Source organism: Schistocerca cancellata, chromosome 9 (genome assembly GCF_023864275.1).
Source record: "Schistocerca cancellata isolate TAMUIC-IGC-003103 chromosome 9, iqSchCanc2.1, whole genome shotgun sequence".
Classification (NCBI taxonomy): Eukaryota; Metazoa; Arthropoda; class Insecta; order Orthoptera; family Acrididae; genus Schistocerca; species Schistocerca cancellata.
In genome coordinates, this window is record NC_064634.1 from 14,906,000 (window position 1) to 14,926,175 (window position 20,176).

The 20,176-nt window shown below is 48.1% G+C and overlaps 1 protein-coding gene across 1 annotated transcript in view; it reads right to left on the reverse strand.

Moving 5' to 3' along the window:
* LOC126100337 (glucose dehydrogenase [FAD, quinone]) overlaps nucleotides 1–20,176 on the reverse strand; it is a 121,143-nt gene that overhangs the window by 28,104 nt on the left and 72,863 nt on the right. The window contains exons 2-3 of the mRNA XM_049910950.1: nucleotides 13,957–14,303; nucleotides 6,977–7,185 (exon numbers count right to left, since the gene is read on the reverse strand). Of these exons, the coding sequence (XP_049766907.1) occupies nucleotides 6,977–7,185; nucleotides 13,957–14,301 (554 nt within the window). The 5' untranslated portion in view covers nucleotides 14,302–14,303. The remainder of the gene's footprint in view (nucleotides 1–6,976; nucleotides 7,186–13,956; nucleotides 14,304–20,176) is intronic.

A 20,176-nucleotide genomic window follows, 5' to 3' on the forward strand; every position in this document is an offset into this window, starting at 1 on the left:
GATAACCACAGAACACAACACACGCACAGGCAGGGACCAATGACCAAGCAGCTCCGCCCCCCCCCCCCCCACCCGCTCCCTCTTAGACAGACCAACCAACCAACATACAGACAAACGATGCAGACGATATACATTGCGTTTCGTACACAGCGCTAATGCAACACTACTGGTCTTCCTGCACTCTACGCAGTCCAGCGTCACAAATGCAGTTTGTATCACAGAGATGGACTTACACTAGAAAAGATTCGCACGTCATTACGCGAAGCCAAATTTTTGAAGGCTGCAGTTCATCGCTGCTACTGGACTATGACAGTCCGAAATGTAACAGCTGTAGGTATCGTGTCATAGTGTTCTAGCGTAGTGGTTAGCACATTTCCCTGTCGTGTAGGACGTTTTTAGTTCGAAACTCGTGAACCACAATTATTTGTTTTTATTTCTAAATCTAGTCAGTAGACTTTCGTTATTATTTTTATTCAATTAATTGATGTAAATGTTATTTCTTTAATTTCTAACGCTTTCCCGCGTCATTTTCATTATCGTGTTAACCTTTTTTATTTGGCTTTATTTTTCTTCCTATCGTTCGTTTTTTGTATGGAATTTGCCAGTATCGTCTATAATATACGACCAAATATCAACAAGAACTGATCATCGGCTGGCAAAGCGGCAGCTCGTGAGGCCACCGTGAGGATAGTTTCAGGCAGCCAATCGATGACGGTTGTCTTTCCTTTTTTTTTAAAAAAAACTCTGAAAATGAAATGTTTCTAAAGTTTGCTTTGACTGCTGTGAACAAATCCATCGTGCTTTTTTATTCTGCCGCTGATTGTTGAGCGCCGTTTTCTCGGATAAGTTGCACATCACAAGGTTGTGGTTGGGTTAGGGCATCAGTCTGAATTCAGGGCTGAAAGACGCGCCGTCTGCTACAGTTCACTCATTTGTCACTTAAAGTCAGCTGCCGACAGAGACTCTCGCATTTTCATCATACCTTGTGCTGGCCGCTCCAACACTGCTCCGCGTTACGCGTTACCAGCATTTGTGAAGTAATCCGCCCCGTTTGTGTCACCTATAACCGAGGGTAGCTGGCAGCCGGTGTGGCAACAGGCGTCAACTACCAAGTAATTTGGATCAGACTGCAGTAATAGACGTGTAGCGTGTGACACTCGAGTGTACACTGCTACTACTTGCCCTGCCTGTTGTTCAGGCGTAAGCGCGACTGTGTTGTCCCTCTGACTGGGTAACCAGCAGAGAAGTACAAATTCCGCTTTTAGCCTGCCAGTGCTCGCCCGTTAGCCAGACAGGCAAGTCGCCGCACTTGATCAGCAGAACGGGGAGGCTCCTTTGCTCCCATCCAAGCCAAGCTGTGCCCAACACAAGCAGGCTGAATGAATTGTGCTTGCCTGCCCGCCTTCCCGGTACGATACGCTACGTAGCTGTTATTTCTGTACGCTTCCACTGTAGTGTTATGAGGAGGATTCGAACTGATTTTTTTTTTAACCTGAGTACCACGAGACGAGGCTCAATGAAACACATATTCATTTTGTGTCACAGCAGGCGAGAAAATGGTTGATTTTTATTTGTTCCTTTTTTCCTTTTCGGCTTATTTTTGGGATTATTTATTTCTTTATTTCGATAAGAACGGTTTTCTGTGCATGTTCGCCCTGTCTAGATTAGTAGTGACTACGGTCAATTGGAACCATCATCAGTTCACCTCTAATACACGTTTTCTGTAGTAAGCAGAACCATCTCTGAAAGATGAGATCTCTTGCATTTAAGAACTTGAAGATACCTGTTATACTGCAGCACCAAGTAAAGTGCGGATTGTCAGCCAAGTATGACCCCAATTATATAAATTTTGATTACTGTTCCAGGATGTGCTCTGTGGTTTCACTGAATTCATTCTAAGTGAACAAAATAGTTGATTCTAAATTTCCCAAAATAGATTTTAGCAAACACTAAATTCATTTTTCATATTATTTTAATGTAGGAAAAAAGCTTTTCTGTTATGCTAAATTTTTTTCGCACTATGTTACATATCACCAGAATGTGTTTTTTAATATCCTCGGAGCCATGTTTTTTTGCCCTATTTCAATCAATGTTTGCGCTAAACTGAGAGAGCCTATGTACTGCTAAATGGCCTCAAGTCCTTAGCACACAGTTCCACACGTTTGTCAGCCACTAAGTCTTTGTCCTCTTTCAAAATATTTGCAGAGTGAGGAAACTGATGGTCAAATTTACAAACAAGTAACGTGGTAGAGGTTCTACATCTACATCTACATTTATACTCCGCAAGCCACCCAACGGTGTGTGGCGGAGGGCACTTTACGTGCCACTGTCATTACCTCCCTTTCCTGTTCCAGTCGCGTATGGTTCGCGGGAAGAACGACTGTCTGAAAGCCTCTGTGCGCGCTCTAATCTCTCTAATTTTACATTCGTGATCTCCTCGGGAGGTATAAGTAGGGGGAAGCAATATATTCGATACCTCATCCAGAAACGCACCCTCCCGAAACCTGGCGAGCAAGCTACACCGCGATGCAGAGCGCCTCTCTCGCAGAGTCTGCCACTTGAGTTTGTTAAACATCTCCGTAACGCTATCACGGTTACCAAATAACCCTGTGACGAAACGCGCCGCTCTTCTTTGGATCTTCTCTATCTCCTCCGTCAACCCGATCTGGTACGGATCCCACACTGATGAGCAATACTCAAGTATAGGTCGAACAAGTGTTTTGTAAGCCACCTCCTTTGTTGATGGAATAAATTTTCTAAGGACTCTCCCAATGAATCAACCTGGTACCCGCCTTACCAACAATTAATTTTATATGATCATTCCACTTCAAATCGTTCCGCACGCATACTCCCAGATATTCCCGAATGAGTGTTTAGTAACTTTTTATACAATTTGTACTGTAAGCCACCTTCACATTTATTTGAAGCTGCCTTACAAACCACGGAAGCTTTTCCCCTGCTCGACTTAGTACATATTCCCCAACTGTTAGTTTCTCCTCGATCTCCTATAAGTTTGTTAATTTTACTGCTGGCACCGTTATGATAAATGAGTTGCAGTGAAACTATCTACGCAAAGATATTCCTGGCTATTCTGTAGTCACGTTGGACTGATGGTGCAGCCTGTTGTCAGCTGTAGCAGGCTGGACGGGTCCCATGAAGCTTGACAGGCTTGCTGAAACCCAAGTCGGCCAGCTTCAGTACACTTGCACTCCCGTGTCTCCGTTGTGGCAGGTTGAGCTACTGTAATGGTTACGGCGGATACAGGGGCAGGCGGGCTGGAAAGAGAATTTGTACATCTCAGGTAACCAGTTCGCCTTGCCGGGTAATAGGATAGCGGGCTGCGACGCATTGTAGACTGACACGGGAAATCCAGTGGGCCTGCAACGTGTTGAGGAGCAGACAGACGAGCGGCAGTGTCGTTCACGCTAGGAGACGCCGGGGACTCGGTGGCGGAAATCATTGGCGCCTTGCACTTCCTGTCCCGTTCATTCCCCTTACCGGCATAGTCGTACGGGGGTTCCCCACGAGGCTTTACGTAAGGCCGTGTTTACGGACCGCTATACCCTTCTGAAGGCATGCCTCCGAAGCAAAACTGTGTTCCAAGTGAAACGTCTCTGTTACATTCGTTTCATACTATTTAAATTGTATTTCGTACTGTCACGCTTAATTATTTGTAATTTAGTTTTGTTCTTCGTGTAACTTTAAAGTATCAATTTTTCCAGTAAACATCTAATCCTCTGTACATCACCTGCAGTCTGTGCTCCAAAATTTCCTTTTATCATCTGTATGAATGACTGAGTGAACGTGTACGTTCAATTTGTTTTATATATGGTAGCAGTACAACATCTGGCTGTCTGTTGTGGTAGCAACAGTGTAGCCAACGTGGCTTTCTCAGTCGAGGCAAAGAGATTTGTAGCCATTCGGTGGTCATTGGACACTAGTTAAGTTGGTGACGGAGAGGATCCACCGGGTCTCTACCGGCTACTTGGGGGAAGTTCGCTGCAGGAAGTTCGGCACTCGGGACTGGACTCTCGGTGAGTGAAGACTGCCTTTACTCCTGTTCCCCACGCTCTCCTCTGTCTTCTTCGTCCTCCAGAAGGGACCCAATCTCGTATTTTACAGGCTACTTTTCTGTGTTTGCATTTTGCACAGGCTCCAACCGCAGTACCCGGCACATCCTACTTACTATATATATTTCCAGACAGTAATATCTTCTGTTGGTGTCCATTAATGTTGCACACTTCTGAGCTGTAGAGCGTAATTCACTCAATAATGATGAAAATGTATTGCTGAATCATCCTCCCAATATTCATATGTCAGTCATCTTTGAATATGAGAAACTATTTAGCAAAAATATTTACCAGAGTGGAATATTTTGTAAACATGTTAAATGCATTAATTTGTGAAGGAATGATGCTGATGCTGTTACATATACAGAGTAGTCACACGGCTAGAAAATTCTTGCGAAATGCACGAAGACGGGCAGAGGATTGATGCTTGGTGCAGAGATTTTGAGTTGATAGTCAACATAAAGAAATGTAAGTTACTGCGAGTAAAATTACGTGGAGGGGCCCGTCGTTGCGTGATTGCAGAATGCCGAACAATAACTAGAAGCAGTCACATACATTAACGATCTATGAGTATGCGTATGGAATTACTTTTGTTCTGCAGCTGTTCTGCAGATTAGTTATGCCGCGTTATTTTAGGAGGAGTAGGTGTTTGCGTCTTACAGTTTTTAAAGCAGTAGAAAACATTTCTATTACTACCGAGGATTTCGTAGGCGCCCAAGTCATCTTGCACGGGACGTCGGTGTTTTGCGGTGGAGTTTTGAACTTCAAGGATACGAATGAACACGGTAGCGGCTGGGTCACCGTTGCTCTTGTACGTCGACCAAAAGTCGATAGACCACATAAAACTAATTGTAGAAAAGGCAGACTGAAATTCATTGGTAGAATCCTTAGGAAGTATCGTGAACAAGCGAAGGAAGTAACCTGCAGAACACTCGGTCGACCGATACTATAGTATTGTTCATCAGCGTGGCACGTGTGCTGGACGGGATTGGCAGGGGACATGGAGATGATCCGAAGAATGGCAGCGCGTTTCATCACAGGCTCGTAAAGACGAAAGCATCGCGAAAATGCAGTCGCAGACGCTCAAAGTCGCGCGTTGGGCGCCATAACGGAGTGGTTTACTGCTGTAACTCCTAGAGCGTGAGTTCCTAGAACAAGTATATATTGCATCTTCATACGTGGATCTCGCGGACTGACCATGAAGACAATGTTAGAGAGATCGAACCCACGCAGATCACCAAAAGTCGTTCTTTCCGCATCTTCCTCAGGTGGAACAGAGAAGGGTGAAAGTGACAGGGGTGCAAACCGTACTCTCCACCACAAACCATGTCGCGGCCTGCAACATACACTCCTGGAAATGGAAAAAAGAACACATTGACACCGGTGTGTCAGACCCACCATACTTGCTCCGGACACTGCGAGAGGGCTGTACAAGCAATGATCACACGCACGGCACAGCGGACACACCAGGAACCGCGGTGTTGGCCGTCGAATGGCGCTAGCTGCGCAGCATTTGTGCACCGCCGCCGTCAGTGTCAGCCAGTTTTGCCGTGGCATACGGAGCTCCATCGCAGTCTTTAACACTGGTAGCATGCCGCGACAGCGTGGACGTGAACCGTATGTGCAGTTGACGGACTTTGAGCGAGGGCGTATAGTGGGCATGCGGGAGGCCGGGTGGACGTACCGCCGAATTGCTCAACACGTGGGGCGTGAGGACTCCACAGTACATCGATGTTGTCGCCAGCGGTCGGCGGAAGGTGCACGTGCCCGTGCCCGTCGACCTGGGACCGGACCGCAGCGACGCACGGATGCACGCCAAGACCGTAGGATCCTACGCAGTGCCGTAGGGGACCGCACCGCCACTTCCCAGCAAATTAGGGACACTGTTGCTCCTGGGGTATCGGCGAGGACCATTCGCAACCGTCTCCATGAAGCTGGGCTACGGTCCCGCACACCGTTAGGCCCTCTTCCGCTCACGCCCCAACATCGTGCAGCCCGCCTCCAGTGGCGTCGCGACAGGCGTGAATGGAGGGACGAATGGAGACGTGTCGTCTTCAGCGATGAGAGTCGCTTCTGCCTTGGTGCGAATGATGGTCGTATGCGTGTTTGGCGCCGTGCAGGTGAGCGCCACAATCAGGACTGCATACGACCGAGGCACACAGGGCCAACACCCGGCATCATGGTGTGGGGAGCGATCTCCTACAATGGCCGTACACCACTGGTGATCGTCGAGGGGACACTGAATAGTGCACGGTACATCCAAACCGTCATCGAACCCATCGTTCTACCATTCCTAGACCGGCAAGGGAACTTGCTGTTCCAACAGGACAATGCACGTCCGCATGTATCCCGTGCCACGCAACGTGCTCTAGAAGGTGTAAGTCAACTACCCTGGCCAGCAAGATCTCCGGATCTGTCCCCCATTGAGCATGTTTGGGACTGGATGAAGCGTCGTCTCACGCGGTCTGCACGTCCAGCACGAACGCTGGTCCAACTGAGGCGCCAGGTGGAAATGGCATGGCAAGCCGTTCCACAGGACTACATCCAGCATCTCTACGATCGTCTCCATGGGAGAATAGCAGCCTGCATTGCTGCGAAAGGTGGATATACACTGTACTAGTGCCGACATTGTGCAAGCTCTGTTGCCTGTGTCTATGTGCCTGTGGTTCTGTCAGTGTGATCATGTGATGTATCTGACCCCAGGAATGTGTCAATAAAGTTTCCCCTTCCTGGGACAATGAATTCACGGTGTTCTTATTTCAATTTCCAGGAGTGTATATACGTAGGGGGAAGTAAGTGAGAGCTTGAGGAGCGGTGCAACCCTCGTCCACGCCACGTCTACGACGAGCCCTGACGTCAGACGGACAGCGGTGAGGCCAGAGTGGCAGGCGGGCAGTCAGTCTGACCTGAAGACGTCGTCCCAGCCCCAGCCGGTGTTGCCGAGCCGCTCCCAGTGGTCGTAGTCGCGCCGGTTGCCCCTGGTGTAGATCATGTAGTTGAGCACGCTGGAGCCGCCCATCACCTTGCCGCGCGGGAAGTTGCACTGGCGGTTGCGCAGCCCCAGGCACGCCTGGTCCGACGGCTCCGTCTTGTACTTCCAGTTCGCTTCCGTGAACTGCAACCACACCGGCACAGTGCCTGAGAACTGCGTCGCAGTAAATCAATCAAAGAGAGCAACACAGACACGCAACAGTTCCAGTAAGACACAGATAGAACACACATCACCTCGAATATCAGGTAAAGACCAAACACGCGTTGTGTGTCACCCACCCGACGAAAGATTTCGAGCTCGCCCGTAGGACTGAAAACTGTGTAACAGGACAAATGACTGGAACCGGACAAACATTCACCGTCGTTATTGGTAGCGACCACCCACGTAATGCCCCAAACGCAGGTACCTGTAGGATTTGTCACGTCGCTCACAGATTGATAGTTCGACCGATACCTGAGTATCCCTCGTCAGTCTGGGATCTGTCCCAGACAGGATTGATAGAGGAAGGAAGAAGTAAATCGAGCGAGGTGGCGCAGTTGCTAGCAAATTGGACTGACGTACGGGAGGACGATGGTTCAAACACGCGTCCTGACATCCAGATTTAGGTTTTCCGTGATTTCGGTAAATCGCTTCAGGCAAATGCCGGGATGGTTCCTTTGAAAGCGGACGGCCGATTTCCTTCCCCATCCTTCAGTAATCCGAGCTTGTGCTCCGTCTCTAATGACCTCGTTGTCGACGGGTCGTTAAACACTAATCTCGTCCTCCCTCATAGAGCAAACCGGCAGCACGTTTCGTTATAGGCTCGTTTAGGAATTGCGAAAGCATAGAGATGCTCATCAGTCTTCAATGGCAGATATTGCGAGAGAGGCGCTGTTCATTACGGTGTGGTTTGCTGTTAAAATTCCGAGAGCGTATGTTCCCAGAAGAGTCAGTCAGTATCTTGCTGTCTCCTTTGTATCTCTCGTGGAAGGATCATGGCGACTACAAGTCACAATTCTATACATGTATAAATGAACGTTCACAACTAAGGGATTTCTTTTTATTTGCAGCTGCCGTAAGCGTTTACCCGGTTACAGGTTTATTCCTGTTTCTCAGAACAAAAGGTCATGTGTTAGCGATTTCGCGAACGATTACTTCTTTCTGGAAGGTTCTGTGAAAGTCAGTACTCAACTTGGACACACACATCTCAAGTGTGAGCATTTGATGGTTTCATAAATTACAGAGTTGACATTATTAATCGGTCTTCTCGACTATTTTTGTATCGCATGGTTTCTTGTCCTCGTGCCAACAGCGCCAGCGCAAGCCATAACCTTATACTTTTTTTTCCAGTTAGTAAATCATATGTTTACAAAGTTTGCTTGTGCTTGCTTCAGGCGTTTCAGAGTTACGCTGAATCATACGTACAGGAAGATTCACAATTCATGTTACACATTTCTAGAGGTCGTAGAGAGGACTTAGTAGATCAAGTTTCAGATAGAAACCCATGTCGGGTAACGTCGTGCAACGACGAAAGATAGCGTCAAAGTTATGGACGCCGGGGCCTGTAAATGTATGTATGTACAGTGCGGTTCCACAAACTTTCTAGGATGATGGAGACAAGTAAATTTATCATCTGAGGTAAGGGGCTCTGTACCGGAAACGAACGAGTCGAAAGTTCTGAGCGAATACTGTTCTGATACTCCTGGCAGTTGAATACATGTATCGGTACGATTGTTGCTATGATTGTAGCGTAGGCAACTTTCAGAAGTGGTAATGTAGTGTGGAGCAAAACAAGAAAAAAAAGTCCTGTAAACATCGGCTCTAAAATGCATACCGTTAAGAGCGAAGACTACTTGTTCAGTAGAGGAGACGGGTTCCACACTAGCGAAGATGAACAAGTGCTCCAGGTCCTCAGGTATGCGTTTTAGAGTGTACGTTCACTGGACATATTTTCTTGTTTTGCCCCATACTACCAACTCTGAAACTTGCGTGCCATTTAATCGTAGCAAAAAGGCTACCGGTATATGTCAGAGGTATCGACTCGTTCGTTTGCGTTACAGGGACTCTTACCTCACATTCATACATTTAGTCTTCTCCATCATTTCTCAAAGTTCGTAACATCATCACGGAATCACCCTGTATATACATACATATACAGGCGCAGGGGCCTATGGCCTGTAACTTTGACGCACTCTAGCGTGCATCCACCGGACATGTGGCCTGTAAATAAAAAAGGATGATCTCGCCACTGGCAAAAGATTCCGGAGTAGACCCAGTCGGATTCAATAACTAACGAAAGGATAACGTTCTATGATACGGGGCGGAGAATTTCAGAAGCTTGACATGGTAGGGAAACTAGAAAACCTGAAAAGGGAAATGCAAAGGCTCAGTCTAAATATAGTAGGGGTCAGTGAAGTGAAATGAAAAGACAAGGATTTCTGGTCAGATAAGTATAGGGTAATATCAACAGCAGCAGAAAGTGGTATAACGGGAGGAGGAATCGTTATGAGTAGAAAGGTATGGCTGGGAGTGGGTTGCTCTGAATAGTTCAGTGATAGGGTTGTTCTTATCAGAATACACAGAAAAGCAGCATCGACACCGATAGTTCAGGTGTACATGCCTACGTCGCAAATTGAATATGAAGAGACAGAGGCAGAATATCAGAATACTGAAAGGGTAGTAACGTACGTAAAGGGAGATGAAAACCTAATAGTCATGAGGGCCTGTAATGCAGTTGTAGGGGAAGGAGTGGAAGAAACGGTTACTTGAAGAAATTGACTTGGGACGAGGAATGAGAGGGAAGAAAGACTAATTGAGTTCTGTAACAATTTTCAGCCAGTAATAGCGGATACTGTGTTCAAGAATCACAAAAGGACGAGGGATACTTGGAAAAGGCCGGGAAATGTGCGGATATTTCAGTTAGACAACATCACGGTGAGACAGAGATTCTGAGATCAGATTCTGGATTGTAAGGCGCACCCAGGAGCAGATATAGACTCAGATCACAGTTTAGTAGGGTTGATGAACAGGTTGAAGTTCAACAGATTAGACAGGAAGAATTGATACGCGAAGAAGTGGGATACGAAATTACTAGGGAATGACGAGATACGCTTGAAGTTCTCGAAGGCTATAGATGAAGTAATAACGAATAACTCAGTAGGCGGTACAGTTGAAGAGGAACGGACATTTCAAGAAAGGGAAATCACAGCAGCTATAAGAAAAACATAGGTACAAAGAAAGTAACTGCGGAGAAATACTACAGTTGATCGATGAAACAAGGAAAAAGTAACGTTAAGGGAAAGTCAGGAATACATAAATAAAAGTCTCGCTGAGGAATGAAATAAATAGGAAGTTCAGGGAAACTAAGACGAAATGGCTGCTTGAAAAGTGTGAGAAAATCGAAAACGAAATGACTGCCGGAAGGACTGACTTAGCATACAGAAAAAAACAAAATAACCTTCGGTGAAATTAAAAGGGAATTACATAGAGGAGAGAGCGGATAGATGGAAAGAATACAGTGAAGGCCTCTATGAGGGTGAAGATTTGTCTGATGCGATAGAAGAAGAAACAGGAGTCGATTTAGAAGAGACGGGTAATTCAGTAGTAGAATCAGAATTTAGTAGAACTTTGGAGGCCTTCAGGTCAAATAAGGCAGAAGAGATAGAAAATATTCCATCAGAATTTCTAAAATCGTTGGGGGAAGCCGCAACAAAACGACTACTGACGTTGGTGTGTAGAATGAATGAGTGTGGCGACATATCGTCTGACTTCTGGAAAAATAGCATCCACACAATTCTGAAGACCGTAGGATCTGAGAAGTGCGAGAATTCTCGTACAATCAGCTTGACAGCTCATGAATCCAAGTTGCTGACGAGGATAAAACATAAAATAATGGAAAAAACTGAGGATGTGTTACATGGCGATTAGTTTGTCTTTAGGAAAGGTAACTGCATCAGAGAGGCAACGCAGACGTAGTGGTTGATAACGGAAGCAAGATTAAAGGAAAGTCAAGACACGTTCATAGGATTTGTCGACCTGGGAAAGGGGTTGGACAATGTAAAATGGTGCAAAATGTTCGAAATTCTGAGACAAAATGGGGGTAAGCTGTAGCGGGAGACGGGCAATACACAAGATGTGCAAGATTCAAGAGGGAATAATAAGAGCGGACGACCAAGAACGAAGCGCCCGGATTGAAAAGTGTGTAAGACAGGGATGTAGTCTTTCGCCCTACTGTTCACTCTCTGCATCGAGGAAGCAATGATGAAAATAAAGCAAAGGTTCAGGAGTGGAATTAAAATTCAGGGTGAAAGGATACCAATGATACGATTCGCTGCTGACATTGCTATCCTGAGCGAAAGTGAAGAAGAATTACACTCCTGGAAATTGAAATAAGAACACCGTGAATTCATTGTCCCAGGAAGAGGAAACTTTATTGACACATTCCTGGGGTCAGATACATCACATGATCACACTGACAGAACCACAGGCACATAGACACAGGCAACAGAGCATGCACAATGTCGGCACTAGTACAGTGTATATCCACCTTTCGCAGCAATGCAGGCTGCTATTCTCCCATGGAGACGATCGTAGAGATGCTGGATGTAGTCCTGTGGAACGGCTTGCCATGCCATTTCCACCTGGCGCCTCAGTTGGACCAGCGTTCGTGCTGGACGTGCAGACCGCGTGAGACGACGCTTCATCCAGTCCCAAACATGCTCAATGGGGGACAGATCCGGAGATCTTGCTGGCCAGGGTAGTTGACTTACACCTTCTAGAGCACGTTGGGTGGCACGGGATACATGCGGACGTGCATTGTCCTGTTGGAACAGCAAGTTCCCTTGCCGGTCTAGGAATGGTAGAACGATGGGTTCGATGACGGTTTGGATGTACCGTGCACTATTCAGTGTCCCCTCGACGATCACCAGTGGTGTACGGCCAGTGTAGGAGATCGCTCCCCACACCATGATGCCGGGTGTTGGCCCTGTGTGCCTCGGTCGTATGCAGTCCTGATTGTGGCGCTCACCTGCACGGCGCCAAACACGCATACGACCATCATTGGCACCAAGGCAGAAGCGTCTCTCATCGCTGAAGACGACACGTCTCCATTCGTCCCTCCATTCACGTCTGTCGCGACACCACTGAAGGCGGGCTGCACGATGTTGGGGCGTGAGCGGAAGACGGCCTAACGGTGTGCGGGACCGTAGCCCAGCTTCATGGAGACGGTTGCCAATGGTCCTCGCCGATACCCCAGGAGCAACAGTGTCCCTAATTTGCTGGGAAGTGGCGGTGCGGTCCCCTACGGCACTGCGTAGGATCCTACGGTCTTGGCGTGCATCCGTGCGTCGCTGCGGTCCGGTCCCAGGTCGACGGGCACGTGCACCTTCCGCCGACCACTGGCGACAACATCGATGTACTGTGGAGACCTCACGCCCCACGTCTTGAGCAATTCGGCGGTACGTCCACCCGGCCTCCCGCATGCCCACTATACACCCTCGCTCAAAGTCCGTCAACTGCACATACGGTTCACGTCCACGCTGTCGCGGCATGCTACCAGTGTTAAAGACTGCGATGGAGCTCCGTAGGCCACGGCAAACTGGCTGACACTGACGGCGGCGGTGCACAAATGCTGCGCAGCTAGCGCCATTCGACGGCCAACACCGCGGTTCCTGGTGTGTCCGCTGTGCCGTGCGTGTGATCATTGCTTGTACAGCCCTCTCGCAGTGTCCGCAGCAAGTATGGTGGGTCTGACACACCGGTGTCAATGTGTTCTTTTTTCCATTTCCAGGAGTGTATATGATCTGCTGACTGGAACGAACAGTCTAATGGGTACAGAATATGGGTTGAGAGCAGACAGAAGAAAGACGATAGTAATGAGGAGTAGCAAAAATGAGAAAAGCGAAAAACCTAACATCAGGATTGATAGTCACGAAATAGAGGAAGTTAAGGAATTCTGCAACCTAGACAGCAAAATAAGCCAAAACGGATGGAGCAAGGAGGACATCAAAAGCTGAATGGCACTGGCAAAAAGGGCATTCCTGGCCAAGATACGTCTGCTAGTATCAAACATTGGCCTTAATTTGAGGAAGAACTTACTGATAATGTGCGTTTGGAGCACAGCATTGTTTGGTAGTGGAACATGGATTGTAGGGAAACTGGAACAAAAGCGAAAAGAAGCACGTAAGGTGTGGCGCTACAGACGAATGTTGAAAATGTCGGGCTGATAAGGCAAGGAATGAGGAGGTTCTGCACAGAAATGGAGGGCAAAGGAATCTTTGAAAAACACAGACAAGGAGAAGGGACAGAATGATAGGACATCTGTTCAGGGAATGACTTCCATGGTACTAGAGGAAGCCGTAGAGGGCAAAACTGTAGAGGAAGACAGAGATGGGAATGCATCTGGCAGATAACTGAGGACGTAGGTTGCAAGAGCTACTCTGAGATGTTGATACAGGAGAGGAACTCTTGGCGAGCCGCATCGAACCAGACTGATGATTCGATGACGTTTCCTGAACACGAGTTCCCATGTAAACTTCATCTACCAAAGTCTCCTCTGCAGCGTCTGTGACATGAATTGTGAAACACTGTGTTGCTACCAATATTACACGTTGAGAGGCAGACTCCGAAAGTGGCTGGTTGCTATATTTCTTCTAGTAATTTAATCCGCGGTCACTTAGCTCGATCACCGTTGTTATAAACAAAATGTTTTTAAATGCTGTCCATCTTGAGCATCTCCTTGACACTGCGACAAATCGTCTCCTTTGCCCACGACAGCAGTGGGCTGTATGTCGCTTTGCTTCGCCACAGTCCGTGAAGTGAGTCACGACTCGGGTTGCTGAGAGGCAGCGGCTGGTAGCTGATCACCACAGCTGAGAGAGTTCGACACACCCCGGCCCCTGCGGGCGAGCCACCGACCTGCAGGAAGCTGGCCACGATGGGGACGTCCATGACGAAGTTCTCCTCGCGGCCGGCCTCCAGCAGCAGCACGTTCCAGTCGGGCACCTCGCTGAGGCGGCTGGCCAGCGTGCAGCCGCCGGTGCCCGCGCCCACCACCACGAAGTCGTACTCGGCCAGCATGCCCGCGTCCGCCATGTCCCGCGGCTCGGTCTGCGCCTGCTGCACCAGGTCCCCCAGGATGTGAAACGCCGACTCCAGGATGGACGGCCTGTCCGCCGCGGCAGCCGACCGACCGCCACTCCACACCGCCAGCGCCAGCGCCAGCAGCAGCGGCCGCGCTCGGAACCTCGCCGGCTGCGGCATCGCTGCGAACACAGTCCAGACGTTCTCACCGTGTCCGTCCGTACCCAGCTGGTGGGGTGACAGGAAGGTCCAGACATTTACGACACGTCCTACCGCTCGGTTGATAGGCGAGTCAGTGTTACACCGGTATGATGACCTACAGTGAATAGCATTAGTGTTAAACATTGTGGCTGTAAGTAAATACGCTTCAGTTGTGTACTCAATGTTGTGTTTGTATTCTGTTACATGTAGGGGAGAGGCCCCACAACTTGCAGTCGGCAACATCTTCCCGGCCGCTGTGGCCCTCCGCGGGAAGACAGTCGGGCGGCAGAAGATACTGCCGGCGCGTCACAGACACACATTACTGGGCTGGCAAAGGCGCGTCTTTTACTGAAGCCTGTCATTCGGTGAGGCAAGATGGCGGCGGCGGGAAGTTTTTGTATGGTACTACTATGATTCCTGAAACGAAATGACGTTGCAAGCTTTACGAGGTGGTCTAAATAAATGCTGCAGCTGAGCAAGTATTTTAACATATACATTCTAGACTATAGTTACGAAAAGAACATCAAGTTATGTATACACACGTTTAAAGTAGACTCTAGTTTTTGTAAAAAACACTCAAATGAATACAGACGATTGTTAATAACGACAAATAAAGCGTTCAACTAATAGTAGCAGTTTGATAACGAGCATACTACTAATCGAAGAAAAGCCACAATTGATCAAAACTGGTTGAAAGCACATCCTTAAGCTACGTCTGTTAGTACTAGATTTATTAAACTCCTTAAATACACGTAAACTACTTAAACATTGCCGGTATTTTAGATAAGACAAATTGTGATGTCATTATTTAGGCTCTGATACCGTACAAATGCAAAAATTCGTAAGATGTTTGTAGTTATGGTTACATTGAGACGTGTTGCTTTACTTGTATCTTCTGCTTTACGAAATTTTACAGCCAAACACGATGCATGTACTGAGCATTATGTCGAAACTCTAAAGGTAACGCAGTTATGTCCGTTTATACCCATTTCTTACGACTATCAGTAAATAAACAGCTGTTTACATGTCCTTTGCGTTCGCCGCCATGCTACGATTCATTTGTACCAGTGATTCTGTATTTGATATTGTCAGTCTAGTAATGTATGTCTGTGGGGCGCGTGTTATCGGCTTTGACTTAAATCAAATTAATGAATGAAAATAATTGTTGAAATGTTTTGTAATAATGGAGAGCTATGTTGGAAGTGGAAAAATGCCATGTTTACGATGAGATCTTGTTTAAACTTGATGCTAAGAGCATGTGTGTCTAATTTGAAAATATACATCGATAACTACGAAAGTTGACGTGTTTCTCAGTCAAGCGTGTTGATATGATGGAATATGATAAAGAAAAATATGTGACTATTTTAGTCTGTCATCGTCATGTGGTGATTGATTTCAGAACCAAATTTCATTGATGAATTTGGAAGGTCACTGAATATTAAAGCGAGCCAACGATCTGTGTTTGGAAGGTCACTGAATATTGAAGTGGGGCACCGACCGGTATATTAAGAATTGCCAGCAGGTGTTGTTTGATACGCACAAAACTGAATCTTCGTCTGTCTCAGCTTGCGAACTTGCAGAAAGTTAAACAAAACAATCCTTTGCGTTAATTCAATTTTCGTTGTGGCGCGCTGCTGAAAAAGAAGTATGTTAAGGTCAAGATTTAGTACTTCCCACTTATGACTGAAAGTGTTCAGTGCCATAGCACATCCTGGTGTTTAAAAAAAGGGGCGTAGCGCCACAAGCTCACGACATTTTTAGGTGGTACGGCCAGCGTTCTGCCGCAGAGCGTGGCAGACATCCAAATAAAGTATAAAAGGAACAAAATGAACACTGAAGCCGTGCGGGATTAGCCAAGCGGTCTGAGGCGCTGCATTCGTGGACTCTGCGGCTGATACCGGCGGAGGTTCGAGTCCTCCCTCGGGCATGGGTGTGTGTATTTGTTCAGATGGTTCAAATGGCTCTGAGCACTATGGGACTTAACTGCTGTGGTCATCAGTCCCCTAGAACTTAGAACTACTTACACCTAACTATCCTAAGGACATCACACACATCCATGCCCGAGGCAGGATTCGAACCTGCGATCGTAGCAGTCACGCGATTCCAAACTGTAGCGCCTGGAACCGCACGGCAACCCCGGCCGGCGTGTGTATTTGTCCTTAGGATAATTTAGGATAAGTAGTGTGTAAGCTTAGGGACTGATGACCTTAGCAGTTAAGTCCTATAAGATTTCACACACATTTACAACACTGAAGGCAGGAAACAGTTTGCTGTTTGTATTCGGGGTCGTTGAAGCGAACACGTAGGTGGGCATCAAAAGAAATGAACAGAAGTGTAAAATTGGCTTTGGCAAAGTAAACACGGTTTTCAAAACTAATCTCTGATGTGTCCGAAAAGGAAAAATAAGGTCAGCTTACAGGAGTGACACATGGGCTTTTAAAGTGGTAACCATTCCGAAACTGTGGTTCCTTAGAGGGCCGCGGCGACATGAATCATGAGAACTACAAGAAAAGGCAAGAAAATAAATACAGGGAGCAGGGTATATACACTGGACTGGAAGGCGTAGTTGTGTACAAAATGGAAGTAAAGTTGACATGGGTTGGTGCGTCATGTAGACAGGCGAGTGGATGGTGGATACGAGCTCCAGTCACGTTGATGTGACCGCAGCCTATGTTCGACGTCAACGAGCAATAACCACTGGTACGCGATAGGTGGCAGCAGTAGCAGTGGAGGGTATAAAAAGCGTATCCAGGGGACGTGGAAAACAGTGCAGTCGTTGTCCTAATGGGCAAACGGAGCGATATGCCTGACGTCCAAAAGGGCATAATCATTGGCTTGCGGACAAAGGGTAGAAGCATTTCCGAAAGGGCTAAGTTATCTGTTCCGCATCGGTGTGGTTAAAGTATACCGTACATCGAAAAACGGCGCTATCCAAAACCATAGCATCATAGACGACAGTAGTGAACGATGGCTGCGGAGATGTGTCCAGGCAAACAGACGTGCAAGTTTTGAAAAACTAACCGTCCGTGTGAACCGAGGCGCTGCGGACGGCGTCTCCTCAGTGGCCTTTCAGCGAGTGTTTCTGCGTTTAGACCTGCACAACAGGTGCCCGGTTCATGTTCCCATGCTGACTGGTGTTCGTTGCTGACGAAGGCTGTAATTTGCAAGCTCATTCACGATCCACCTTCAGTCCACAGGCATCGCTTCCATATAATTCAGCAACAACATCATAGAAGTTTCCAGCTAGATGGTATGTCCAATCGCGTCATCTCTCTAATAACATATTTCGTGTTCATTGTTATGAAAATGCATAATCATACATTGTATTGCTGTACTATCATAGGTTATGTATTTTCCAACGCCCTTGCCGTAATGGAAACACCAGTTCCCGTCAGATCACCGCTGTCGGGCTCGGCTAGCTCGTGGATGTCCAGGTCTGAAGACTGCTGTCGGCAAGCAGGGAGCACAGAGCCTTTGTGAGGCCAGTCGAGGTAGCGGCTCCGGTCACGAAAGCTGACATCTGCCGGGAGGGCAGTGTGCTGACCACACGCCCCTCCGTATCTGTGTCCAGTGACGCCCAGCGTCAGAGGACGACATGGCGGTCGGTCTGTACCGTTGGACCTTACGTGTCCTGTTCTTACGGAGTATAGAGTATACTTTATGTACACTCCTGGAAATTGAAATAAGAACACCGTGAATTCATTGTCCCAGGAAGGGGAAACTTTATTAACACATTCCTGGGGTCAGATACATCACATGATCACACTGACAGAACCACAGGCACATAGACACAGGCAACAGAGCATGCACAATGTCGGCACTAGTACAGTGTATATCCACCTTTCGCAGCAATGCAGGCTGCTATTCTCCCATGGAGACGATCGTAGAGATGCTGGATGTAGTCCTGTGGAACGGCTTGCCATGCCATTTCCACCTGGCGCCTCAGTTGGACCAGCGTTCGTGCTGGACGTGCAGACCGCGTGAGACGACGCTTCATCCAGTCCCAAACATGCTCAATGGGGGAACAGATCCGGAGATCTTGCTGGCCAGGGTAGTTGACTTACACCTTCTAGAGCACGTTGGGTGGCACGGGATACATGCGGACGTGCATTGTCCTGTTGGAACAGCAAGTTCCCTTGCCGGTCTAGGAATGGTAGAACGATGGGTTCGATGACGGTTTGGATGTACCGTGCACTATTCAGTGTCCCCTCGACGATCACCAGTGGTGTACGGCCAGTGTAGGAGATCGCTCCCCACACCATGACGCCGGGTGTTGGCCCTGTGTGCCTCGGTCGTATGCAGTCCTGATTGTGGCGCTCACCTGCACGGCGCCAAACACGCATACGACCATCATTGGCGCCAAGGCAGAAGCGACTCTCATCGCTGAAGACGACACGTCTCCATTCGTCCCTCCATTCACGCCTGTCGCGACACCACTGGAGGCGGGCTGCACGATGTTGGGGCGTGAGCGGAAGACGGCCTAACGGTGTGCGGGACCGTAGCCCAGCTTCATGGAGACGGTTGCGAATGGTCCTCGCCGATACCCCAGGAGCAACAGTGTCCCTAATTTGCTGGGAAGTGGCGGTGCGGTCCCCTACGGCACTGCGTAGGATCCTACGGTCTCGGCGTGCATCCGTGCGTCGCTGCGGTCCGGTCCCAGGTCGACGGGCACGTGCACCTTCAGCCGACCACTGGCGACAACATCGATCTACTGTGGAGACCTCACGCCCCACGTGTTGAGCAATTCGGCGGTACGTCCACCCCGCCTCCCGCATGCCCACTATACGCCCTCGCTCAAAGTCCGTCAACTGCACATACGGTTCACGTCCACGCTGTCGCGGCATGCTACCAGTGTTAAAGACTGCGATGGAGCTCCGTATGCCACGGCAAACTGGCTGACACTGACGGCGGCGGTGCACAAATGCTGCGCAGCTAGCGCCATTCGACGGCCAACACCGCGGTTCCTGGTGTGTCCGCTGTGCCGTGCGTGTGATCATTGCTTGTATAGCCCTCTCGCAGTGTCCGGAGCAAGTATGGTGGGTCTGGCACACCGGTGTCAATGTGTTCTTTTTTCCATTTCCAGGAGTGTATTTCTAATAGCTATAAAAGTTCTTCCTCGTTATCTAAAAACAGAGATGTAGCATGATTGTAACTGACAGATTGGCTGGAACGAATGTTACGTTGTAACCCACAGGTAGAGGAACATACACGAACTCTCAGTGAGCTTCTGCTTTCAGCGCAAGTCGCTTGTGTATTTCCGCCCGTGATGTATGTTTCCCTCGTAATGCCAACCTTTTTTTATGCGCCGTAGGAAGGGAAAAAAAAGAAAAGGAAAAGGACGCTGAGTTCGTCTTGCGACTCTCTTAACGAGAGTGTTGGATGAATATTTTACCTCAGGGGGAGGAAAAACATATCATACTGACGACGGAATGTCTTAGCGTAAATCAGACGAACGGAAGCAATTTGTTGTTACTTTTAAGCGAAACTGACACGAGTGGCAATGAAATGCGGTAGAACCATTTATGAGGTCTGTTCAAAAGGTTTCTGAACATTCGTAATTTCGCGCGAATGGTGTGTAGCAGCGAAGTGCGGTTGGCATCCCTGCACACGCCTGTGTTTAATGAGTAACTGCCGGAAGTTTCATTGTTGTATGTCTGTTTTTAGTTACTGTGCGGTACTGTACTGAGTAGAACGTCGCGTCGCACAGTTTGCGAATTTCGAGATGGCGGAGTTAGAGGAGCAACGCGTGTACATTAAATTTTGCGGGAAACTCAAAAACTTTACAGACACACGCCAAGTGATGCAGGAAACCTATGGTAATGTGTGCTTAACCCAATCGAAGACCGACTGTCGG